Consider the following 24,135-nt stretch of genomic DNA (forward strand, 5'->3'; position numbering starts at 1 on the left):
CCTATATGAGTAAGTTTTCTTAAATAACATTACATATTATTTTTCAGCATTTTTATTTCTTATTAGCTATTTTTGTGTCCATGTGTTGATTTCAGCTTTGTGATTACTCAAAAAAGTTGTTATAATGTTTATAAGTTAGTTTGCAGATTTGTGTAATGACTAAAACACCCGTGTTTAATAGTATGTTCCCGCATGATTGTATGTTGAATATCGTGTAAATCGTTTCCATTGCATGAAAGTAATGCGTAATTGAAGGTCAAAAGTCTTTGGTCTGAGACTGAGAATCAAACTTTAAAATATATTGTTGCAACATGTCATAACATAGGACAATCAGCATTTAGCGCATATATCGAAAGTTTTTTGTTTTAACATAAAAGCAAAGTACAAAAAATTTTCACAAGCAAACTCCCGAATTTAATAAGTTTTTTTTCTCTTTGATTTCAAACCCCAACTGTTAACCCCCCGCCCCCCAAGGATTCACCTTAAAGAGGCAGCAAAACAGCACAAGCAACACGAAGCGATGGTGCGAACAATAAAGGACACACTTGCAAACCTGTTTTTCATGTTGATTATTTCCATTATATGTTTCGCCAACAGAGACAATCGGTCATTTCAACATTATACACGGACTGTTAACACAATAGTGGAGCCTTTTAAACTTCCTTATTTCAAATCAGTAAGATATTTTTATTATTGATTTTTTCTTTTAATTGATAAATTAATTTTCGTTTTTCTTTTAGTATGGATTTGGAAGATGTAATGTTTGTCTCAAATTCGTTGATTTGATATTTAAATCATGTTGTCCTAAGTGGCACATACTTGTAGCAGATATTTATTTAATGATGATTTTTTTATTATATATTTTCATTAATTGTGACAAAATCTTAGCTTTTTGTCCTTTTGCATTTGTGTTAATTAGATTATGTTGTAGACCATCTGTAGTCATGCATCGTTTAGTTTATTGACTCTTGTTTTATCATTTATATTTTGTAATATTCAATATAAAGTCATACCTAAGCAAAAACTTAGATATGTTAAACGTGCCATGTACATAACTCACACTTTCAATATTCATTTGAAAGATAATAAGACCAGGAGATGTATTTACCTGGTTAAAGTCTTCTGCAATTCCTTCCCTCTTTCCCGAATACAACATAATTGGCGAACCGCTTCACTGGACGGAGAAACAGTTTACTACAGGACTCAATGATCTTCGTCTAGGACCACCTAGATTGCGCCAGGTTCGAACTACAAACGGTAAGCAAAATGTTTCTCAAGTAAATAATTTGATTGAATTTAAAGTGTAGATTCAGTATTGTAAGTATTGTATTTTGAAGTAACCGACCATCAAGAAAACCTTAAGATTTAATTAAAACAATGCTAACTTTGTGTTCATCAGAATACAATCATATGTATGTTTTCTTTTATTCAAACTTTTACAAGTTGTTAGATAATCATCTCATTACATAGTTACATGTAACAATAGTGCAATAATTCACACATATCAAATTGTATGTCCACCAGGGTCCTGCGATTTGCCATACATCGGCAAGGTTGTGTGCTATGGAAAGTACTCAATTACAGGCGAGGATGAGGATAACTATTGTTTGGGATGGCAGTCTCAGCCTTGTCCGAAAGCGGATTATGTTTACAACGTTTCAACAGATGCGTGGAATTTTCAGTCAGGTATTCAGGTGTAATGGGCAAAATATTAGCTATCAAAGACAAATTATTTTAAAAAAAACAAGTGCAACGCTATATTCTCCCACTTTGTGGGGGCATAAAAAACTATGCATAATTACTGTATACTTTGTTAAAATCTTAAAGGAAGCGAAAAATTATACGAATTATTTTGAAATAAATAATAAAGTACATGCATTCATGACTCCAAACAATACATTTGCCTTTAGCTATAAACTAAAAGGATACTTTCAGAGGGCGTATATGATGGTTTTTATTTACAACTGGCGTCATATGGATAATTAAGCCGAGCCTACAATAGTTTCCAGTTGTGCTGAGTTTACTTTATTGCAATTATTAAATAGAATAGAGCAATGACTGCTTAGCACTAATGATTAGACTAATATTGAGTGTATATAGGTCACATCAACGATAGTACATTGTCTATATGGTAACTTATGTGGTAATGTTTGTGTCTTTTACAGCATTTGATATTTGGGGACTGCCTATACCTGGACTGTACACAACCTATGGTGGTGGAGGATTTATCGCAACACTAGATGTTGGTCGTAGCAATTCATTAGCTATAGTGGATGAACTATTTAGAAACTTATGGATTGACCGTCAGACAAGAGCAGTAATGTTTGAATTCACCTTGTATAACGGTGCTACAAATATATTTATTTACCATGTGTTTCTAATAGAATTTCCTGAGACAGGAGGTGCGTTCACATCGTTTTCTGTATATCCATTACGAGTATACACCCACTTAGGAGCCATTGGAACACTCACCATCATATGTGAAATAATTTTTGTGATTTATTTGATCGTTTTACTGGTCAAGATATGCGTAAGGATTTATCAACAAAGATGCGGCTACTTCAATCTGTTCTGGCAAAACTTTGAGATAACCATGTTTATAACTGGAACAGCAAGTATTGTAATATATGTATTCCGACTTTTGATGACACACAGTACAATCGACAAGTTTAAGGCGGACAAAAGACTTTTCGTAGATTTTAGTCACATAGTGCTGTGGGATCAAATACTTGTATCACTGCTGGCAATTTTAGTTTTTATGGCAACATTGAGGTTGTTAGAGGTATTTGCAACATCAAAGAAAGTCAGTGCTGTTGTGTATGTATTTAAAGACTGCGGCAAAGATCTGTTCTGGTATGGGATGACATTCTTGTACATTTTCATGGCATTTTGTTTTCTTGGAATGCTATTATTTGGGTCTCAGCTGGAGTCGTACAAGAGCATGTATCAGTGTATGGGCACATTGTTTATTGCCATGATCGGGAAGAGTAAGTTTACTGAGATTAATGAAACGCAGCCAATTTTGGCGAAAGTTTTCTTCATTTTCTACATTCTTACCATTGTCTTTTTCATTTTGACTATATTCTTGGCTATTCTTGGGGCAAGCATTGACACTGTTGTGCAAGGTGATCGCGGGGACAAAAATGAAGATATCATTGAGATAATGATGAAGAGATTTAAGTTACTTATTGCCAAGCCCTCATCTAAGCAAAAAACGCACACGAAAGTTAAAAAACATAACAAAGTGGTAAGCAGTGAATAAAGAATGGGGCAGCAAAGATTAACTGTCCAAGCCTTCTTCATAGCAAAGCTCGCACATGAAATGTACAATCATAATAAACTCTAAAGCAATCAATGAAGACTTTGAAGCGAGTTTATATCAAGACATTTTACTTACTCAGGTACCTTCGTAGTTTTGAAATCAGCATTTAAATAGCCCATACCATCAAATGTGCTTTGCGAGCGTAATGTCCCTTTGAAAAAATGTTCGCGTCTCATTATTATATGGAAAGTCTATTATCGTTTATATAAGCTGTCTTGCATGGTATGCGTTTGTAATACAGACCGTACACATATTTTAAAGACTCTGCTTCAGAAACGGTATTATTAAATTTAAAGGTTTAGAATATGTATTATTTTCATTCTGAGTCTTACATCGTAAATAGACATATTAAACGTACGTAATATGTTTTTGAATAACTTACATCAAGAAAATCCTACAGACAGAAATGTTATTTCAGGATATAGACTATATTCACACAATTTAAATATTGAATCTGGTCGCCGATGTAATACTAAGCAAATCGTCTGTTTTGCTTAATTTTTAAATTTTAAAGGATAAAGAGGGTGAATGTCTATTTGCACAAAACCGGAAGAAAATTTATTCTAAGATTTTATCATTTTTCTTATATTAGATTTAAATTATTAGAACTGATTCTCTTAGAGTACAGGAAATTATCTTTTAAATATATTGTATAATTATAAAGTAATATAGATTGAGAACTGATAATTTAAATAAATGTTGGTTTCATTTTGCTTTGTCTTATTGTAAAAATATGTTTGCCGATGTTAAATCTTGTGTTCCAATTTATATACTTTTTAATTTTGATTTTATAATTAATTTTGTTTCATAAATATTTTGATATGATGATGAGCCGTACGTATTCTTAAATCTTAGATAAATTTCTGTTCTGTTCTTTTTATTGTACAACTACTACATTGATAATTTTGCTGTGAGAGTGTTCTCATTACTTTTACGTTTAAATTGAAGTTGAATAATTTAAAAGTGATCTGTTATTGCTGTTAAAATAAATGTTTACATCAACTTTTCACTTAATAATATTTGTTTTTATACCCAGTTTTTGGAAATGGTATTGCATTCTATACTTTGCGACACAGATACGGATATTGCACATTATTATGCCAGACGTATTTTTATTATTGAGAAAAAAAACCGATTTAAAATGACAACAGAAAGCAGGGATGCGAATTCTGTATGTGTTATACTGTTCCTACAATGAGATGTGCAATCCAGCTATCTTACGGAAGATCGGTGTTCTTCTCAGAAGCCCGTTTATGCCTAAGTAATGGGCGAAAATGAATCCGAGGTATTGCTCAATCAGTAAAACTGGAATGACCATAACATCATTTTACGACTTTAAACCTGAAATGTACAGAAATGAAGGTCGTTTTTCATTTATCGCTCTATGTATTGCTAATATTCCTTGTCGGTAATTTTAAACATTTTAACTTAAATACTGCCAAAATGGATCAATGTTTTCAAGCCCTTACGACTACAGTGACTATTTACGATAATACATTTTGGGTAATTGCATTTAAATTTTTTGTTTGAAGCATAGTTAGAAGTATCAAGTTTATAAAATGTGTATTTATCTTAACGCTATGGTCTTACTGGTTTACTCAACTTGTTAAGTAACCTCGTTAAGTGGCGATTAATCGAGTGGTTAAACCTCACGATCACTTTCCGCGTATGTTCAAATCCCGTTAAGGGCGAGTAGTTCTTTGCTTGAGCAAGAAACATTACACTCATTAATAAGTAATGGTAAGTTTAGTCCCAGGAACACATTCAAGGGTGTGTCTATAAGCTTTTAGCTTCCAACGCAACCAATTTAAAAGAAATTCTGTATAAACCAAGTTATCATCAATGTGTCTACCGAAATCAGTTTCCTTGATAAGCTTGTAATTTTCACAGAAGCTGTTATGCAAGTTTTGTTTGCTATTAACGTTGTCAGGGAAAATACAACAACATAGTACAAAATTAGTGTATTAGTTTATTTGCAAGTGAAATGAGCTATAAACAAACCAATTAACATTTGTACTTCGTGCTCATGCACGTACACATGTAGTTAAGGTAAATCGACATTCGATGTAATAATTGTATTCTTAATACTAAAAAGTGAAAAAGAAAAGGAAAAACATATAAAATAAACAGCCGATTGTAAGAACACGTATTATTTGAAAGTTACGTGAAAATCGAACAACGCTAAAGTGACGTGATTCATTTTGTTCCTACTTAATGTGTCAAGCATTATGTACACCAAACATAGAGTTATCAAAGCAAAAAATGCAAACAAGAATACGACTTAGCAACAGATGAGTTCAATTTAAATATTGATTGTTAAATCAAAAGAGACCTTAAATGATAAATGTACATTATGTACACCAAACATAGAGTTATCAAAGCAAAAATGCAAACAAGAATACGATGAGTTCCATTTAAATATTGATTGTTAAATCAAAAGAGACCTTAAATGATAAATGTACAGGTCAATGTCGCCATGACTTTAGTATTTGCTGTAATTCCATTTTATTTTATAGTTCGGTTACAGCAAGTCCTTTAACAATTCACCGGGATGTATTGTAAACGTTCAATTGATTTACAGTATGGGACAGTGATATTTTAGTCGGTTGTTATATTATATCTTAAACATTTCCATTTCATGACAATTGCAATAGTAAACCTTTTTCGACTTATTATGATAAGTGGATGTAGCTCAGTTTGACAACGATATATTGAGCATAATGTCACTTTAATTAAGATGTGAATTTGTTTTTGAAATAAATAAAAGTTATACTTAAATGGGTAATACAATGTATTACAATGAATTAGCAATTGAAAGTATCAATTTAGTCAAAGGTGTTAAATAGTGAACTTAATTAGTGCAATTATCAAAAAAAATAAAATTAATGATATTATGGTTAAAGTTCAAAATGTTAGTATTACAAACAAAACAATGCAAGAGTAAACACTGCAAAATAGAAAGAGAAAAACGTCAATGTCAAAAAGATAATTGGCTTTAACCATACTGTCCAATTATAAATTGATTCTAGTTTAAATTCAAATCTGATTTTAAACTGAAGTTTAACAGATGTCACACTCATTAAAGAAGTGAAGCCTGTCCCAAACTAAGCTTTAATCTGAGGTAAATACATAAAACTGTAATGGCATACATCCTAGTGTAGTTTAAGTAAAACATTAACGTGTAGTTAAGCATAACAAGAAAAAAAGTAGTCTTTAGGTTATTCATCACATTACGCATGCGATATTTTACACAATGAGAGATAAACTTATGTAAGTTAGTCATGTTTTGTAAGCAGTACACATTCCAACTTAAGAATGGCTATTAAAGTCTCGTTTCACTTAGAAGCAAATGATGCAATCGGACCCTGAAACCCCTTCGCCAAAAATCATTTTCGAAAATGTTAAGACGCTTAGAAATGGCAAAATTACCATTACGTTTTTCGCCAAATTTGGATATTCACCGGTTAACAAAGCTGATACAAATTCAGTTAAAAAGTTTCTGGCATAAACTCTTTCACTTTTATCTTTTATGCGAAGATATACCTTGACTAACTTCTTCAATAGTAAAATCTTCATATATTATCAATATCAATATTAATATAATAACAAATTACATTTTTTAACATTATCACTCATATAAATATATATTTTGTAACTTCTTCCTTTGAAATATATGATGCAATAACTAGCTCTATCATCAAAGAGTGTCAAAACAACCCAGGTACAAAGATCATCACGGCCTCCAGGGAGGTTTCACTTTCGGTTGGAACCGAGGCTTGAACTGTGTTTTACTTCGCTTTATAACAGGTGGTAATATTATATCCTCTTCTGACATCTGACTTATAACGTCATCATCTTCCAGGGTTGGTGTTACCGTGTGTAGAGATGCAATGTCTTCAATATTTTCCTCATCTTTAACAGGAAAAGAAATTGTTCATTAATTTCAAGTTTTGATAAACAAATGTCCCAAAAGTATTTTTCTTTCTAGAGGTCTATCAATAATGACAATCGGTAATGTCAGTCTGGATATATAAATTTACAGAAAACCTAGGAAAGTGCAGTTACAATAAACATTACTGCGTAAAACTACGAAAAACGTTTAACAATCATGAAGAATCCGTGTTCACAACATTACAATATAATTCAAATCTATTTTGCTGAATTTTAGAAAATAAATATTTATTATCAATTCCAAATGGAAGATCTGTAAGCATCATTTTGTTAAATACTGTGTGTATATCTGAAAAAGGTGAGCTGCTTGAAAGCAAATCAAGAGCCTTGAAAATGTAAAACTAAACCTTCAAAAAAGGCTATAATTTTCACAAAATCCATTCAAGGGACAGTGCTCTCCTATTATATTCTTAATAATATGTTTGAGATTACAATCCATTCCCTTTAGTAGTTTCGGGGAAACCAACTTGCAGATACCTGGTTGAGTACAATAGCTCTCTCTATGTAATTAAACAATAAATTAAAAACAAAAACAACTTGATAATTAAGTTGGACAACAAATACATGTTTAAAGGAAGTTATTGATAGATTATCGGAAGTGAAAATTGAAAACTATTGGCCTTTTAGTACTTAACGATATATCATATCAATCATTACGTCTAAATATTTAGTTTAAACTCTATCATCAATGATGAATTACCTTGTTCTGGCGGAGCGGGTGTCGGATGGTCTTCCTGCAATGTTGTTTGTCGTGTTGGTCTGATGAATAGTGACTTAAAAGTTGTCATAAGATGTTCCACTAAATCTTCTCTGGGATCCTTTCGAGAATCATGTATGGCAATATCTATACTCGCGCCAAGTATAGACAGGAAGATTGACAAAACAAAGAACCCCACTGTTATGATATAAAACGAGAAAAACAGCTTTGCCAAAATGGGCTCTGTGTCATCGATTTCTGTAAACTTGCTTTTTCCAATCAATGCAACAAATAAAGTTCCCATTGTGTTGTAAAAATCCTTGTAGGAAGTGAGTTTGGATCCAAACAATACTAGACCTAACATACAAAAGGCAATAAAAAAGTGTATAAAGGCCAAACTGTACCAAAATAGGTCTTTACCGCAATCATGAAACACTTGTATCACAGCATTGATCTTTTTTGAGCTTGCAAACACTTCCAACATTCTCAGTGTCGACATAAATACAAGAATTGCCAGCGCTGTTACTAACATCTGGTCCCACATAATGATATGGCCGAAATTAACAAACGACTTTTTGTCCTCGTTAAATTTGTTAATCGTACTGAAAGCAAAGCTTAATCTTAGGGCAAAAAATACAACAATCACTATTCCAATCAGCAACATGACCAGTTCATAAACATGCCAAAAATCTTTGAAAAATTTCAAACGTTTCTGATATACCCTCACAGATATTTTAACGAATATGGCAATAAGATATATGACAAAAATGATCTCACACAATAACGTATATGTACCAATGGCACCATGGTGAGTGTAAACGCGAACTGGGTAGATAGAGTATGTAGTTATGACTCCACCAGTTTCTAAAAACTCAGTTAGGAATATGTTGTAGATAAACATATTTGTTACTGCATTATACAGGGTGAATTCAAATATAACGGCCCTTGTTTTCCTGTCCATCCATACGCTTCTGAATAATTCGTTTAACATTTCAATAGAAATGTTTCGACTAACGTCAAATGTAGCAATGTAGCCACCTCCACTGTAAGTTGAATGCATTCCAGGTGTAGGCAGACCCCATATATCTAAGCCTGAAAAATATGGTAATAAAAATGTGTCTTTTGGAAAAAAGGTTAACAGATCGAACACTATTTGGAAAATAAATCAAGTTTCGGAAATTAAACAAAGAATTATGAAATATCAAACGAATATTTTTATAAAATGTTGATTTTCCCTGTAAATGATGTTTCAGACTAGCTTATATTGTTATTTATAAACTTGTAATATGAAACCTATTATGGCAAGGGTGAGGGTATGGATGTGTGTTTACGGTGATATATAAACTGGTAAGATCGTCATCAATACATAATTATTCATTGTATTAAATAAAAATGTTTTCATATGATACCTAAAATCACCAGAAATTTTCAGATGTGAAATGCAAAAGCACGTTTCAAACACATCGTTATTTTGTAAATTTCATTGAAAACTAATGTGCTCCGTGTTTATCTACCTGATGTGTACTTCCAAGCGTCAGCAGATGAATTGAAAACAGCCTGAAACTCAGGGCAGGGTGGATTTGACCAACCTATACAAAAGTCTCGTTCCTCATCATCTAGTACCTTATACTTCCCATAACAACTTGCTCGTCCAATATAAGGTATCACACACGTTTCTGTACAAACACAATTTAACTTAGACATAGCAAATATTGCAATAATGCATTTTAATTTAGAATAAATCAAATGGCATATATGAAGCACAACACATGAGATTGTTTTGTTTTGTAAGTATTATAAATCGCACGGGGTTAAGGTATCTAAGTTATTAATAATAATTATTTTTCGTCTGAAACGATAAACGAGTAAAATAATGCAAAGAGCAAAGATACATTAACTGCGACCTGTATTTCCCTATTTAGTTATCTGTTTACTTTACTAGCATATTAATAGAAATGAGCAATTACTGGATAGTTAGCTAAAGTTAACAGAATCACTGCACAAATGATGTTAATAATATCAACAAAACGAACGAAGAGGTTGATATTTCAAATAAATCTTAAAACGTTTCCATCTTCTATTTAACGATAGTAACGTACTTTTCTTCGTTCTTAACTGTCGAAGCCTCGGCGGTCCTAGTCTAAGATTGTTATATCCAGTTGTAAATTGACGAACTGTCCAATGTAATGGTGCACCATTCATGTCGTATTCTGGGAATATACTCGGTATCACAGAAATATTCAACCAATTATACAAATCGCCAGCTTTCTTGATCTGCAAATGATATTAGCAATTAAATTAGGAAATATCTTAGCAAAATTGTTTCAATAATAATCAAGTCTTGAACGAAAAAGGCTTTGAGAAATAATTGAAGACCGACAATAAAATACACTTTATCAACTATATGGTTAAATAAAAAAATATAATAAAAGTCGTCATAACGCAAAAGCTGCATATATTTGAGGGAAATGTGCAACGAAAAAACGCGATAAAAAGCTAGATAAAACAGTGTGAAGTAGGATTATAAAAGTTACAAACAAACACAAACGAATTCGGTGTGTCATGTCCTTATGATTCGAAAAAGATTTCTTTCACAAAAGTAATAAAGTAATAAAACTGCTGAAAAAATCTTGTAAATCTGCCACTGTTAAAAATGAAAGAAACAAGAATAGTAACAATTAAACTGTCGAAAATAATAGATGTATTAACAAGAGTATGCGATCATACAAAATAATACACTTGCATATTTATTCTCTTGTTTTAGCAAACTAAACAATAATGTCCACTGATTTCCCTTCCATTTCTTAGATTTAACAGTATGGAAGCCGTAATACTATTACAATTGCATTATGGTTACCTACGACAGTCATTAGAATAAGTGTTTGTAACTATACCAAAAAATATGTTTTCAACTTACGTCGTTGAACTGTGGCAATTTCCAAGGCTCTACAATTGCATTGACTATCTCCTTGTGATGAAAGTACGAATTGCCGTCTCTGTTTGCGTAGGCAATACTAAAGAGGATAATGATCAGCAACATATTCAGAACAATGTCCTTTGCAAATGAGGTCATCACAATTTTACGCCGACGACTTTCCGCAGCAGCAAGGCAATGTGTACGGCGTCCCTGAAGAGTGGTGATGTAAAAACGAGCAGCTGATGATCCTCCTTGAAATTGAAGAAGTGGTTGCTTTTCTTTTTCAATTTTAAGGCATGAATATAATTAAAGGTTAGTGAATACTTATATGTATGGAACAGACCTGATCTTGAACACTGACAAAATTTATATTATTTTCAACTAAGTAAGTAATGAAAGGTATATGACAGGGTTGGCCCAAAAAGAAGTGAGGTTTAACATCTTTTTAAACTAAGATAAAATGCTTGTTTAATAATAAAGTATTGTCTTTGTTTTAGATTAAATAAAAACTGTCCATTTACTATGTTCTTTTTCACCAAGTTTTGTTACTCGATCGTTCGCTAGCCAAGATGAATATAGTCAAATTTGACTCTTGCGCTTCAATTTACACCAACATCTCATTTATATATTAATATGATAACATGAAATGAGATGGTCTGAGACAAAATACATACATGTATATACAATGTCTCGTACGGACATGTTTAATGAAATACTTTTGGTCATTCTTGCACATGTTTTCAACGCAATGAAGCATATAACAAGAAGCACAAAGCTGTTAAAACCACAATTTCATTTTTTCAGACAGATACAATTTAAATCATGTTGTTTGATGACTTTATATATAGACATTAGGCAGTGTGACATGTATGCTATTTGGCAAGCTTCATAAAATTAAATACAAAATATTTTTAGTGTTATTAAAACAACTGCAAATTCCAATACTGACGGACCAACACTGGCTGCTTTAATGACGAACTTCAAGATGTAAAATAATAATAATAGAAAACCAAGAAAAATGTTTGCAAACGTTAAAAACGATGCGTCGATTCTTAAAAAGGATTGACCAATCTTTAACATTTACAACAGTTTTGGTATGGCTGAAATGTCAAAAGTTTTAAACAGGTCATATTCGCATCTAGACCCTTACTGGTGACTGTTATAATGTGTCAAAGAAGAGCACTTTACCTTCAGCTGTAAAAATGTTTCAAATCTGCACACTTCGTTTTAAAAACCTCTTAAATTGATTCAAACCAGTTTCAAACAAGAACTGTTAAGCTGATTTTGACAAATTGTACTAAAAATTTTTTATTTTTTATTTATTTTTTGTTTGTTGCCTTCTCTACATGTACATTAGTTATACCTATACTCTTTTCAATCTAGTGATGTTCTTGGCACAGCTTGCTTACTCTTTTCGGTCTAAAAGTCTTTATTATTCATGGCCTTAATAGCCACATGTCTTGACATGTGCAGTACAAAAATATGGTGTCTCCCATCACAGGTTGCACAAACATTACGTCACACCGGTATACAAAAATGAAATGCTAAAGCCGTATTAAGCTCTGCTAAATAATCTTCTAAGTGATACTCACTTTCTAGTAGCTCAAAGTCAGTTTTCACTGATTGTAGGACTTGTATGGTTAATCGTAACTCATCTAAAGAAAAAAAAACGTAAGTATATCTTCAATCCTGACACAAATTGAAAGTAAAGTGACTGTTTTTTGTCAGTGTCAGATAACAAAGTTTATTCCTGATAAGGCTAAATAGTTTACATCCGATAAAACTGTGCATGCCACATAGAACACTTGATATCAGATACTATGTAGTATAGTCCATGCTCGTAGAACAATTCATATCAGAAATGAATAGATTATTTCTTATAGTTAAAACAGTTCACACATAAATACATATTTAGAAAGTTGATATCTGATATTGTAGACTTTTTCAGATATAATAGATTGTGGCTGATATAACAAAGCAAATCTGATGGAATTCTTCATTTAAACATGAAACAAGATTGCATTTGAGAAAAATGCTATGCCACCGCATTAATACAACACTAAATAGTGGTGTAGGAATAGATTTTTTTTGTTTCTTTACAATTGAAGATTGTCATAATGCATAGATCCCTGACCTATCTAATTCTTATTATCAGATTAGTGGTTAAATATATTGTTATTCCAATAAAAGATCAGAGTAGGAATATACCAATGCACTTGAGTCTAGTGAATTCGGTGGTGAAGGTCATATTTCACACAGCTTAAATTTCACGACTACATCAAAGGACAACACAGAAAGACACTTTGTCAAAATCTAGGTCAGCTGATATCAAAGTTCACTTTACATCTTAATCTGTGCACATGGTTTCATAGCTGTACATCAAAGGACAAGAAAGTAGGTCACATCATCAAAATCTAGGTCACCTGATATCAAAGTTCAATTTTACAACTAAAACTGTGCACATGGTCAAAATTTCATAGCTGTACATCAAAGGACAAGAAAGTAGGTCACTGTCCCCTTGGGGCAAGGCCAAGGGTTTCATTCAAAACAATCTTGATACAGGTCCACCAAACAACATTTTAAGTCAAATATCTAAGCTGTAGCTTTCTTCCCATTTTTACTATATACATTTAAGGAAAACCTATGGCCCCCAGGGCAGGGCAATTTTGACACTAGAGGCAAAATTTGAACAACTTTGGTAGAGTACCTTTAGATGATATCATTTAACAAAATTTAATATTAAAGCTCTAAGCCTTGTACCTTCAGACAATAAGATTTTTTTATTTTTTACTATATGTATATATTGAAAATCAATGACCCCCAGGGCAGGGGCAATTTTGACCCCAGGGCTATAATTTGAACAATCTTGCTAGAGATTCTCTTCACAATGTTCATGCAAAATATCTAACCTCTAGCATTTGTCAATTGCTAGAAGAATTTTTTTTAAAGTTTTTACTATAAGTTTTTACTCTATACATATAAGGAAAACCAATGACCCCCGGGGCGGGGCCGTTTTTGACCCCAGGGCTATAATTTGAACAATCTGGGTAGAGGTCTACCAGACAATGCCTTATGCAAAATATCTAAGCTCTAGGCCTTTTGGGTCTTTACAAGAAGATATTTTAAGTTTTTACTATATGTACATATAGTGAAAATCAATGACCCCCGGGCGGGGCCAATTTTGACCCCAGGGCTATAATTTGAACAATCTTGCTAGAGATTCACTTCACAATGTTCATGCAAAATATCTAACCTCTAGCATTTGTCAATTGCTAGAAAAAGTTTTTTTTTAAGTTTTTACTATAAGTTTTTACTCTATACATATAAGGAAAACCAATGACCCCCGGGGCGGGGCCGTTTTTGTCCCCAGGGCTATAATTTGAACAATCTGGGTACAGGTCTACCAGACAATGCCTTATGCAAAATATCTAAGCTCTAGGCCTTTTGAGTCTTTACAAGAAGGTATTTTAAAAGTTTTTACTATATGTACGTATAGTGAAAATCAATGACCCCCGGGGCGGGGCCAATTTTGACCCCAAGGCTATAATTTGAACAATCTTGGTAAGGGTCTACCAGACAATGCCTTATGCAAAATATCTAAGCTCTAGGCCTTTTGGGTCTTTACAAGAAGGTATTTTAAGTTTTTACTATATGTACATATAGTGAAAAACAATGACCCCAGGGCGGGGCCAATTTTGACCCCAAAGCTATAATTTGAACAATCTTAGTAGAGGTCTACCAGACAATGCCTTATGCAAAATATCTAAGCTCTAGGCTTTTTGGGTCTTTACAAGAAGATTTTTTAAATTTATTCTTACAATTTCTTTTGGTTGCCATGGCAACCAGATTTCTGCATGGAATGAAATTCTTTGAACAACTTTGGAAGTCCTTCACCCAAGGATCAATCCTGCCAAGTTTGGTTGAAATTGGACAAGTGGTTTTTCACAAGAAGATTTTTTAAGTTCACTATATAATCTATATAACACACAAACAAACAAACACACACACAGGTGAATCGCTATATGCCACCGCATCGCAGATGCTGCGGTGGCATAAAAAGACATATTTAATTTAACGTATTTAGGTACAAACATACCATTCTCATACAATCCTTTCATTTGCTTGTAACGTTCAACAATGTGCTGCATATCAATATTCTTGTCCACGTCATTTGTTCGTAGCAACAAACTTAGTACAAGCACTATACAAATAACCTTCAAATGAATAGACACACTTTTAGTAGTTAAATATATTACTAGTTCAAAACGTGTATAAAAGGCATGCACCAAAACATTATTCTAACAGTATTAGATATTTATCTATCATTATAACAAAGAAACATCGGAAGCATGCGTTACATCAAACCAGTAGGCTCGCTGTTAATATCCTTTTAAAATCCGTTTCTTATGATAAATTGTGAACGTGGCGACAAAACTGACACGTTTAAGACAAATGATCTATGCTGATCTTGATGCTAACAACACTTATTTTATATTAGTAGATACAAAAAAGATTGCACAAGCTTATGATATTAACAAAACTTGGAGTTTTGTCTTAATGTATCATATTTACCAGGATAGGGTCGACAAACAAAACTGATTCGAAGATAGACATGAAAAATGTCGTTAGCCACTCCTCCGACTTTTGTTTTCCCCATTCAATACTGTACAAGACAATGAAGAACGCAGACACGGCGACAGCACCCAATACTAACAGCCATCCAATGAAAACAAACCTATAAAATACGCAAGACTTGATAAATATTTTCGAGGGATCACTTCGTTTCCAGATCTTTGTACTTTAACACGGCGGGTGTCAAGTGCTGTGTGGCAGCTGTAAAAGTTGCCCCGCGTATTTCACTTCAGTGTTGTTATATTTTTATGGTCCTTCGGGATCATCGATGCCAGCACTATTAAATGTTGAGAATTGAGTACCGCTCAAGCCAGTGTTAGGGGCAAAAGGGGTGTTGCACTTTTTCATTATCCCTCATGCACTGACTCAATTAAACAGAGTCTGCCATTTTCATGTAATTTTGATGTGATTAATGCTTCCGAGGGGTCACTTTGTTTCCAGATCTTGTTAATAATATTACATCGTTTACGATATAAATTGTAGGTAGAAATTTGGCCAGTGTAGTTACACTGCATATACATCAAAAAACCATGAAGGGCCTCTTAACGTAAACTATTTTGCCAGAATATTTGTGTCCCACTAACTGTTTACCCTTTTTTGGCCTAACAAAGGTTCAATAAGTGTGTATTAAGTCAATAAAATTTAACCGCTACAAGGCCAATTCTGTAAATTACCTAGGACTTGAATCGAATATTATTTGCAAAGTCCAACTTCTTCCCTATCAGAAACTCGTGATAGTTAATTTAAAGAGCAGCAATAAATAATCGTTAGACAAAGGGAATTTGTAAAGTGTCCCTACCAAAACGGGAAAACCATTCCTCCCTTTAGTTCCGGTGTCTCAGATGTAAGCTGTATTTCTCTAAGCTTGTCTTCGTAAGTATCAGATCGTTGTTTCTGGCAACATTTGCCACTCTTATTTTTAAGGCCGTTTTCTTTACACTTTCTTCTCTTCGTGTGTTGGAAGATGTATACGATTAACATAATTGGGGGCGTGGTTATAAGCGCACAAATTATAGATATGAATATCTGCAAATAGACACATCAATTGATTTTTTCTCAGCGCCAATACACGAGACATAAAATTCAATATGTGCATGAAAAAACTAATATAATTGAAAAATACAGCACTTAACATGTTTAATGTGTATTTTAATGATTTAAAAGCAAATTGGCATTTTAAAGAAAATGCTTATTAGACTGACAAAAAGTTTTTTGTTTGTTTTGGGTTTTACGTCACATCGACACAGTATAGGTCATATCGCGACGTTCCAGCTTTACTGGTGGAGGAAGACCTCAGGTGCCCTTCCGTGCATTATTTCAGACACGAACAGGTACGTGAGAAGTACCACCGACGCTCCGTAAGCTAGCTGGATAGCTTCCTCACATTAAAGAATCCAAAGTCCCTGTCGGGATTCGAACCCACAGCGGTGAGGGGCAAGTGGTTTGAAGTCAACGACCTTAACCACTCGGCCACGGACGCCCCCTGACAAAAAGTAAAAAAAAGTACAAGTACTGTTTACCTTCGTCATGTTGTGTTTTTATAAAGCATTTTTAAGTGTAATATGTTTGACCGCAATCATTATTTATTAGGTCTTACCTGAAAGTTCTAACAGTTCCATGAAACAAAAAGATACAGTCGTTTATGTTGCTGATCCTGAATCGCTTGTCAGATCAGACTCTCACATAGAACTTCTATCATGTGACGAAGCTAGTGAACCAATGTACGACTCTGAGGAAGTCTTTTTATATTTTTTAAAAACCTGAATGTCGCTAAAACGAAAGTGAAAAGGAAACAGATTAAAGATCTTACATACCTGCTGTTTTGTGAAGCGAAATGGTCCAACTTCAAGAATGGCTGGTGATATGTAGTTCGGTGCCGGATTAAAGTACATGGCGTTCGCAAGCATTGTAAGAAATATGAAAGCTAATGCACATGACACACGCTGTACTCGAGTAAAGGTACTTGTCTGTGGGCGATAAATTATTGAAATCCAAGTGTGGTTCTCTGAAAATTTGTCTCTGAGTTGGAAGAAGAATCGTGTTTCAAATTTTATCGGACGATCGACAGGGCTTGATGGCAAACATGCATCTATGTGGGTGTCTACTGAAAGCCACCTTTCAGCTACGAAGGTATATCTGTGAAATGTGTAAATAGATTAATTAATTAACACTACGCATGCATAAAGTTGTAAAAGTTTGAAGCGACAAAAATGGGAAATTTGAAATAAATTAATGTGATTTTAATTGATATATAAATATCTCAACGTTAATGGAACGCAAATAACTAAAATGTCGCTAAAACATTGTTGTAGTCACTTGTAAATTCATGCAACTGTCCACTTTAAAAAAAAGTTATCATTTTATTTTAAACAAAGACTAGGGCCTGTGAATAAAACTTAAACAAACCTTGGTTTCCCGCCAGGCCGTATCAAATTAGATAGGGTTTTACACATATTACATAATACATAGCAGACCCAAAATATGTAATACGAATTTATTAGGATAATTATAGATGGAATACATATTTATTATGATTTTGTATTTTCTCACAGAAAATCAAGCATATACAATGTATTTAAGTAATAGAAAGAAAACTTACGCTTTTAATGTCTCTATGTCATAGACAACTACTTGGTTGAGGTACCATTCTGCCTGTGATCCGCCACTATTGTCATGCCAAATATAAAGATGTAACAAATCACCAAGTGGCTGTTTTGTTGCCATGAAGAAGGACATAACACTACCAGTACTGAATTCCTGAAGAATTGCATAGAAAATATGATATCTTTGCCTTGTAAGCCGTTCTAAATATATCTAAAGTACAAAAAACAATGATCTACGGATTGCGGATATATGACGTCATAATGGTATATAATAAAATAATGACATAACAGTGAAAAATCTTAGCTCAAGTGATAAGACAACACTTCGGAAGCTGTCGAATTGTGGCGTAAGCGGATTCGGTTTTTACTCCAAAAACAGATTCATGTGCACTAGTAATTCTTTAATTGTGAAGCCCTTTACCTGGATAAATAACAACGCAAAAAATCGTGTAACACGAGAACGCCCTCCTTGATATTAATTATAAACAAATACAATTACAACAAAAGATCATCGTAGAAAAGTATAAACCTCTCTGATGCCATCATACAGTTCACGTGGTCTCGTGCTTCCGTCTGACCCAGTTAGGATAAATGCTATACGTGATTTAGTTCCTGCTCCGCGCCTCATTCCGGTAAAAACTTTAATGATGTAATAATAACTTTCATCTATCATGTTGTCTCTTAATGGTGTAAGTCCCCACTACAAGTAAAATAAACCTTTGTATTGTTTTCTTATTTCAAAACAAAAGATTTTTAATTACTCCAATTCTAAACCAAAAGGTTTTTTTAAAATCAATTTGAAAGTTGTATTACGCGTGATTGTTTTAATCTGATTTCATCACAATTTTCATTTTAGTATAGGAGTATCGATGACCCGGAATTTCAAAAACTTATCTTGTAATACGCTCGATAAGAAAGGTGTACCTTTAAAGCATCCTGCCTGTCCAAACGGGAGAGGAAAATAACAGCAACAATATAGCAAACAAACAAACAACCAAACGTTCCTAAGACGGCCGCTTGGTTCAGGGGAGAAAACCGCAAAAACACGGTATTAAAGTCGATAGAGTTAGGTGCCACAAAAAATGAGTTGGAGAACACCAGGTCAGTGATTTCTTGACAGAAACACGAAACAACACTTTCATCTGGTTTCCATACAAGCTTGAAAATAAAAATAGATAAGAAACATAATTATATATATCATAATTCATCATAATAAGGTATCATACGTCTAGAATTCAATGACATTTAGAGCAAATTATCATAATTTCAAATATTTTATATCAAGAATAAATGCCTTTTCAAGCAAATATTTATAGTATTAGATATCTTACGTCTAGGATTAAAGCTTTTATAGCAAAAAGCATTACTATTAGATTTTTGATGTCTAAGAATAAAGCCTTTTATAGCAAATAATCATGCTATTAGACATCTTACGTCCAGAGTTAATGCCTTTTATAGCAAATAACCATAATATAAGATATCTTACGTCTAGGATTAATGCCTTTTTATAGCAAAAAATCATAATTCTAGACATCTTACTTTTAGAAAAATTATTGCATTTTATAACACAAATTCATAATATGAGCCGCGTCACGACAAAACCAACATAGTGCGTTTGCGACCAGCATGGTTCCAGACCAGCCTGCGCAACCGCCCAGTCTGATCAGGATCCATGCTGTTCGCTTACCAACTCTATTACAAGTAGAGAAACTGATAGCGAACAGCATGGATCCTGATCAGACTGCGCGGATGCGCAGGCTGGTCTGGATCCATGCTGGTCGCAAACGCACTATGTTGGTTTTGTCGTGACGCGGCTCATATTTTGAATCGGTCACATGATCTCCACATTTGATACTATATTAACCCCAAACAATCATGACTGAACAACGTAAGTGTAAAACTATTTAAAAGATAAGTATAAACGACAAAACAATAGAAATAATAAACTGACAGGAAACAATCGATGAGAAAGGATCAAATAAACCGACTTGATGTATAAAATGATTCTTTTTTTTCTCTTTTTTTGTGTTTTTGTTTGTATGTTTTTTTTGGTTTTTTTTTACTTAGACTGGTTAAAAAAAAGCATAAATCACTGTATAAATCAAGGTAATGTATAAATCAATGCTTTAAATACTGTATAAATCAATTTGTGCTCCTGTAGAAATTAATCTATAGAAAATAATATCATAATTATGAGTTCCTGTACACAAAGGATCAATAGGTCTTTCAAAATACTTAATCATGTTAAATAAATGCCTGTAATAAGAAAAGTATAAACATTTTATTTTGGCGTGGAAACAAATGGAAATTTGAGGATACATATTAATACGCATTATTAGTACAATTCTAGAGCTAAAAAAGTCAAATACATACCTGGCACTTGTCAGTATGCCATTTTGATATTTTCTCTTCCCAAGTTAGGCATCCCACAGTCACAACTGTCAAGTTGTATGATATAGTTTTCACTGAAATTACATTAATTTTTCATATATCTCTACGGTTTTCCCCTTTTTACTTGTTTTTTATTTATATCTTAGACTTATAATAGCATCAGAACCGGATGCCAACTTAAGATAAACAAAACCTGCGATACTTTTCAAATAATTGCAAGTTTTAAAAATGATTGTTTACATAACAACATGTATTGCAATTCTTCTCTAAGTACCAATTACTGAACCATCTGAAATTACAACACGTCAATTCAGGTTAATGTTTAGAAAAATCGCAACTAATGCTACTTCAAATAATTATAGGCACATTATGCCTCAGAAATCCTTTTTAATCGTTAGAACCGTCAACCATGTTAATTAATTATTTAAACATTGATTTCGAGCATGTTAAATGTTTAACAACCGGCGAAAGTAGCGCTGAACATGACGTAAAGTTTCATGAAGGCAGCAAAATGTAAACATAGTAGTATTTTGACTTGTATACAAAATACTTACGCACTTTAACTAAACCATTTGCAAACAGAGCAAATGAAGCACAATAATATAATTTAACTATATGGCACATGAGTAATATTTGGACACTTTTACAAGATACCGAAAATAAACAGTCTTTGAAAAATAGAAATTATAGCATTCTTGAGGCATAATTGGCCTTAAGGTTATGTTAATAGCATGGCACGGTTATTCCGTCAATTTAGGTTAATGTGTACTGAAATGGCATTATATGATACTTCCATCAGATTTGAAAAATATATATATAGAAAAAAATATCCTACGTCCGTGAATTTTGGATAAAAATTCCTCTTACCAGAGAAGGCGTAAATGCGTTAACATTCACTGCAACAAACTAAATACCATCTATAATAGCATCTATAAAATAAAATATTATTGAATAACTTACTAATTCCTGGTAACTGGACGGCCATATATGTTAGTCCGGTATGATTATTCATCTTATCTGGTGGAATACATAGCTGCCAATGGAATTCTTGTCTTACGGAAACAATGAAATCATATTCAATTATTGATGGCACTGAGCTATATTTTATATACACACTGTATTCGGTAAAACTGTATACTCCTTGTGGTTCAACAATCATACACAATTCGTCCGTTGCCTTCTGATAAATCAATCTATGATACATAAACTCTGACACATCCTCTTCGTGGACCTCTGGAATAACGTACTCTGGAATTGGTGTCATCACCGTTTGTTGAAACGTCATGTATCCAGGGGTTACACGCGTATCTACCGATTTAACGTCGAGTCGGAGGACTTTTGACGTCACATAGCTAGACGTTCCGTCTTCGTCATACATATAAACATTCTCTTGAAATTCAAATGCCTGAAATGTAAAAGTAACGGAACTTTTGGTATTGACTCTATTTAGTGTATTACTTAATCGCTGGATACATATATACAAATACCAAAATTAATTTTAAAATCTTTTATTTAAATTTTTCCTGAAGAAAAAAAAGAAAAAGAAATTCTGCAGTTTATTTTTGACATTCTGTCTATAAAAGCAGTGTGTATTTACATTCGTTACCGGAATACAAGTCATAACAATATGTTCTAAACCAAATGTCGAATTTCCAGATATTAATGTTATAACAGACTTGCTGAATGGCTCTATGGTATTTAAAATCAACGTCTGTTTTAAGATTCGAGCCCTTTACGTTTGCAGAATAATGTATCTCTGTGGTCAAGAAATTGTAGTGAAACATTATATTTACAAAAACAATAATGTCACTTACTGAAACAGAAATCGTATCGAAGTTGTCACGTGTTACATTAGTTAGCGAGTCGTTCAGACCGTCAATACGGAATTGAGACGTGGCCGTGGTCGTCATTTGGGTAACAAAGTGGTCTGACTTTTCATTCGCCAGCAACTGTTTAGTGTTTTTGTTACCGGCGTTACTGCAACGTCTACATAGCCTCCACTGGTTTTGTACTTCTTGTGCCAGTTGTAACGTCATCCATGCAGCCTCCTTTGCCTAGAAAAATCCACATTAATACATTATAAGCACAAATTGTAAAGCAACATTTCAAAAATACGTATAGTATCTAGAATTATATGAACATACGTGCACACATTTTGACGATCCAAGATATCAAGTTGCTGAAACGGTATTAAAATCAATGAATTTGTTAACCAAAATAGCATAGAAATGACATAGAAACTTGATGATGAATCCATGGTCCTCACCTTGCTTCGCCTTGTCAAATCTTGGCAATATAAGAAGTTAAACACGAATGTGGCATTTGAATTAATCATAAAACTTTTCAAAAAAGCCTCTTATTTATCAGCAGAGTGAATAAAAAAGAAATTTTATACTCGCTGTGAAAATCCGGCAAACTTATGAAAGTCAGTCATTTCATGGTACATATTCTAAGTATATATAAGTCCTTACGTGAGTAGTAATTTGTGTTCTTTTATTAATTACATACATTTTAACTATTATAAGTCTTCTAAAAATATTTAGAAGAAATACAACAACATCATGTGATTCGGTATTATAGCGTCAAGATCTAACACCGTATTCATTATGCCCAGTATGCTATGTAAAGATACCACCTGACGATACTTTTTTTTGCATTTACATTTGATATACATGGTGTGATTCACTTTTCATGCGTATGCTATGGAAAGCTATTACCGTTTTCTTTTTATCCTTAGTGTTGTATTTAAGATGTTTTTGCATCCGTACGTACAAATACCCCCGTTCTACTGGTGATAACTGAGAGTCGTACAAACTAATATTCTCGGCTAATGCTGACAACATCTCATCAATCTATGAATAAAAAGAAATGTTTTCAATTACTCAAAGATAAATAAATAATTATGGTCTTTATCATTTTGTATGTAAAGTAAAAGCACTTCTTAAAGTTTTCTACCCTATGAAAATAATAAATTCGTTTACACGTACTGACGGGATACAGGCGAGAATATCGGCTATCACTTCGGATCTTATCTATTACATTCAGGCTATTTCTCCTGATGATCCAGTCAGCAATTTGCATATCAAATAGTATAAATTGTTTTATTAATAAAGTTCAAAACTCACATTATTCATTCCGGAAGCAAGGTTACCAACCGGTCGTATTTCTACAAAATCATCAGGTACAGATGATTGCACTATTTCTTGAAACATGTAGTATATTTCTAAAAAAAATAGGAAAAAATGGTTACCTCCCTTCATCTTAAGCTCATGAAAATTCGGAGTTTTTCTGTGACTCTTTTCCTTGATATTTTATTACTTTCCGTAATATAATGTCACTTCTCGTAATATAACACCACTCTACGTGATATTTTGTCACTTTACTTGATATTTCGTCACTTAATGTGATACATCGTCATTTTAAGTAATATCTCAATATCTAATTAGCGTCAATATGATAAGGAACAACATAAATCTTATCAACTGACTGCCTGCCTACATTATTCAATTAAATCACTAATTCAATTGTGATAAAATACTTTACCTAGGAAATATGGAATCATTCGTAATAATTTATATCAGCAAGATAATTCAAATCCATTTAAAATAACATCAAGATAATG

General features: G+C 33.1%; 2 protein-coding genes across 2 annotated transcripts in view; one reads left to right on the forward strand and one right to left on the reverse strand.

Moving 5' to 3' along the window:
* The first annotated feature begins 484 nt into the window (after positions 1–484).
* Positions 485–4,272, forward strand: LOC132737784 (polycystin-2-like). The gene is made up of 4 exons (XM_060725132.1): positions 485–676; positions 1,083–1,257; positions 1,525–1,686; positions 2,166–4,272. Exons 1-4 carry the CDS (start codon positions 521–523, stop codon positions 3,260–3,262), a joined length of 1,590 nt encoding a protein of 529 aa, XP_060581115.1. The 5' UTR covers positions 485–520; the 3' UTR covers positions 3,263–4,272.
* Positions 4,273–5,723: 1,451 nt separating this feature from the next.
* Positions 5,724–24,135, reverse strand: part of LOC132737790 (uncharacterized) — a 45,248-nt gene continuing 26,836 nt past the window's right edge. The window contains exons 16-33 of the mRNA XM_060725137.1: positions 23,639–23,736; positions 23,231–23,365; positions 22,328–22,567; positions 21,474–21,918; positions 20,496–20,587; positions 19,047–19,280; positions 18,652–18,822; positions 18,119–18,276; positions 17,334–17,655; positions 16,319–16,545; positions 15,460–15,622; positions 14,984–15,101; positions 12,480–12,542; positions 10,888–11,138; positions 10,070–10,244; positions 9,485–9,646; positions 7,974–9,062; positions 5,724–7,234 (exon numbers count right to left, since the gene is read on the reverse strand). Of these exons, the coding sequence (XP_060581120.1) occupies positions 7,056–7,234; positions 7,974–9,062; positions 9,485–9,646; positions 10,070–10,244; positions 10,888–11,138; positions 12,480–12,542; positions 14,984–15,101; positions 15,460–15,622; positions 16,319–16,545; positions 17,334–17,655; positions 18,119–18,276; positions 18,652–18,822; positions 19,047–19,280; positions 20,496–20,587; positions 21,474–21,918; positions 22,328–22,567; positions 23,231–23,365; positions 23,639–23,736 (4,322 nt within the window). The 3' untranslated portion in view covers positions 5,724–7,055. The remainder of the gene's footprint in view (positions 7,235–7,973; positions 9,063–9,484; positions 9,647–10,069; positions 10,245–10,887; positions 11,139–12,479; positions 12,543–14,983; positions 15,102–15,459; positions 15,623–16,318; positions 16,546–17,333; positions 17,656–18,118; positions 18,277–18,651; positions 18,823–19,046; positions 19,281–20,495; positions 20,588–21,473; positions 21,919–22,327; positions 22,568–23,230; positions 23,366–23,638; positions 23,737–24,135) is intronic.

The sequence above is a fragment of the Ruditapes philippinarum genome, unplaced genomic scaffold (assembly GCF_026571515.1).
Source record: "Ruditapes philippinarum isolate M1 unplaced genomic scaffold, ASM2657151v2 ctg190_1_1_1_1, whole genome shotgun sequence".
NCBI classification, from domain to species: Eukaryota; Metazoa; Mollusca; class Bivalvia; order Venerida; family Veneridae; genus Ruditapes; species Ruditapes philippinarum.

Excerpts from the sequence above, each read along its gene's own strand:
- LOC132737784 (XM_060725132.1), top strand. The coding sequence starts at position 521 with ATGGTGCGAACAATAAAGGACACACTTGCAAACCTGTTTTTCATGTTG. Across the intron at positions 677-1,082 it reads AACTTCCTTATTTCAAATCA|ATAATAAGACCAGGAGATGT; the intron begins GTAAGATATTTT and ends TTCATTTGAAAG. Across the intron at positions 1,258-1,524 it reads CCAGGTTCGAACTACAAACG|GGTCCTGCGATTTGCCATAC; the intron begins GTAAGCAAAATG and ends TATGTCCACCAG.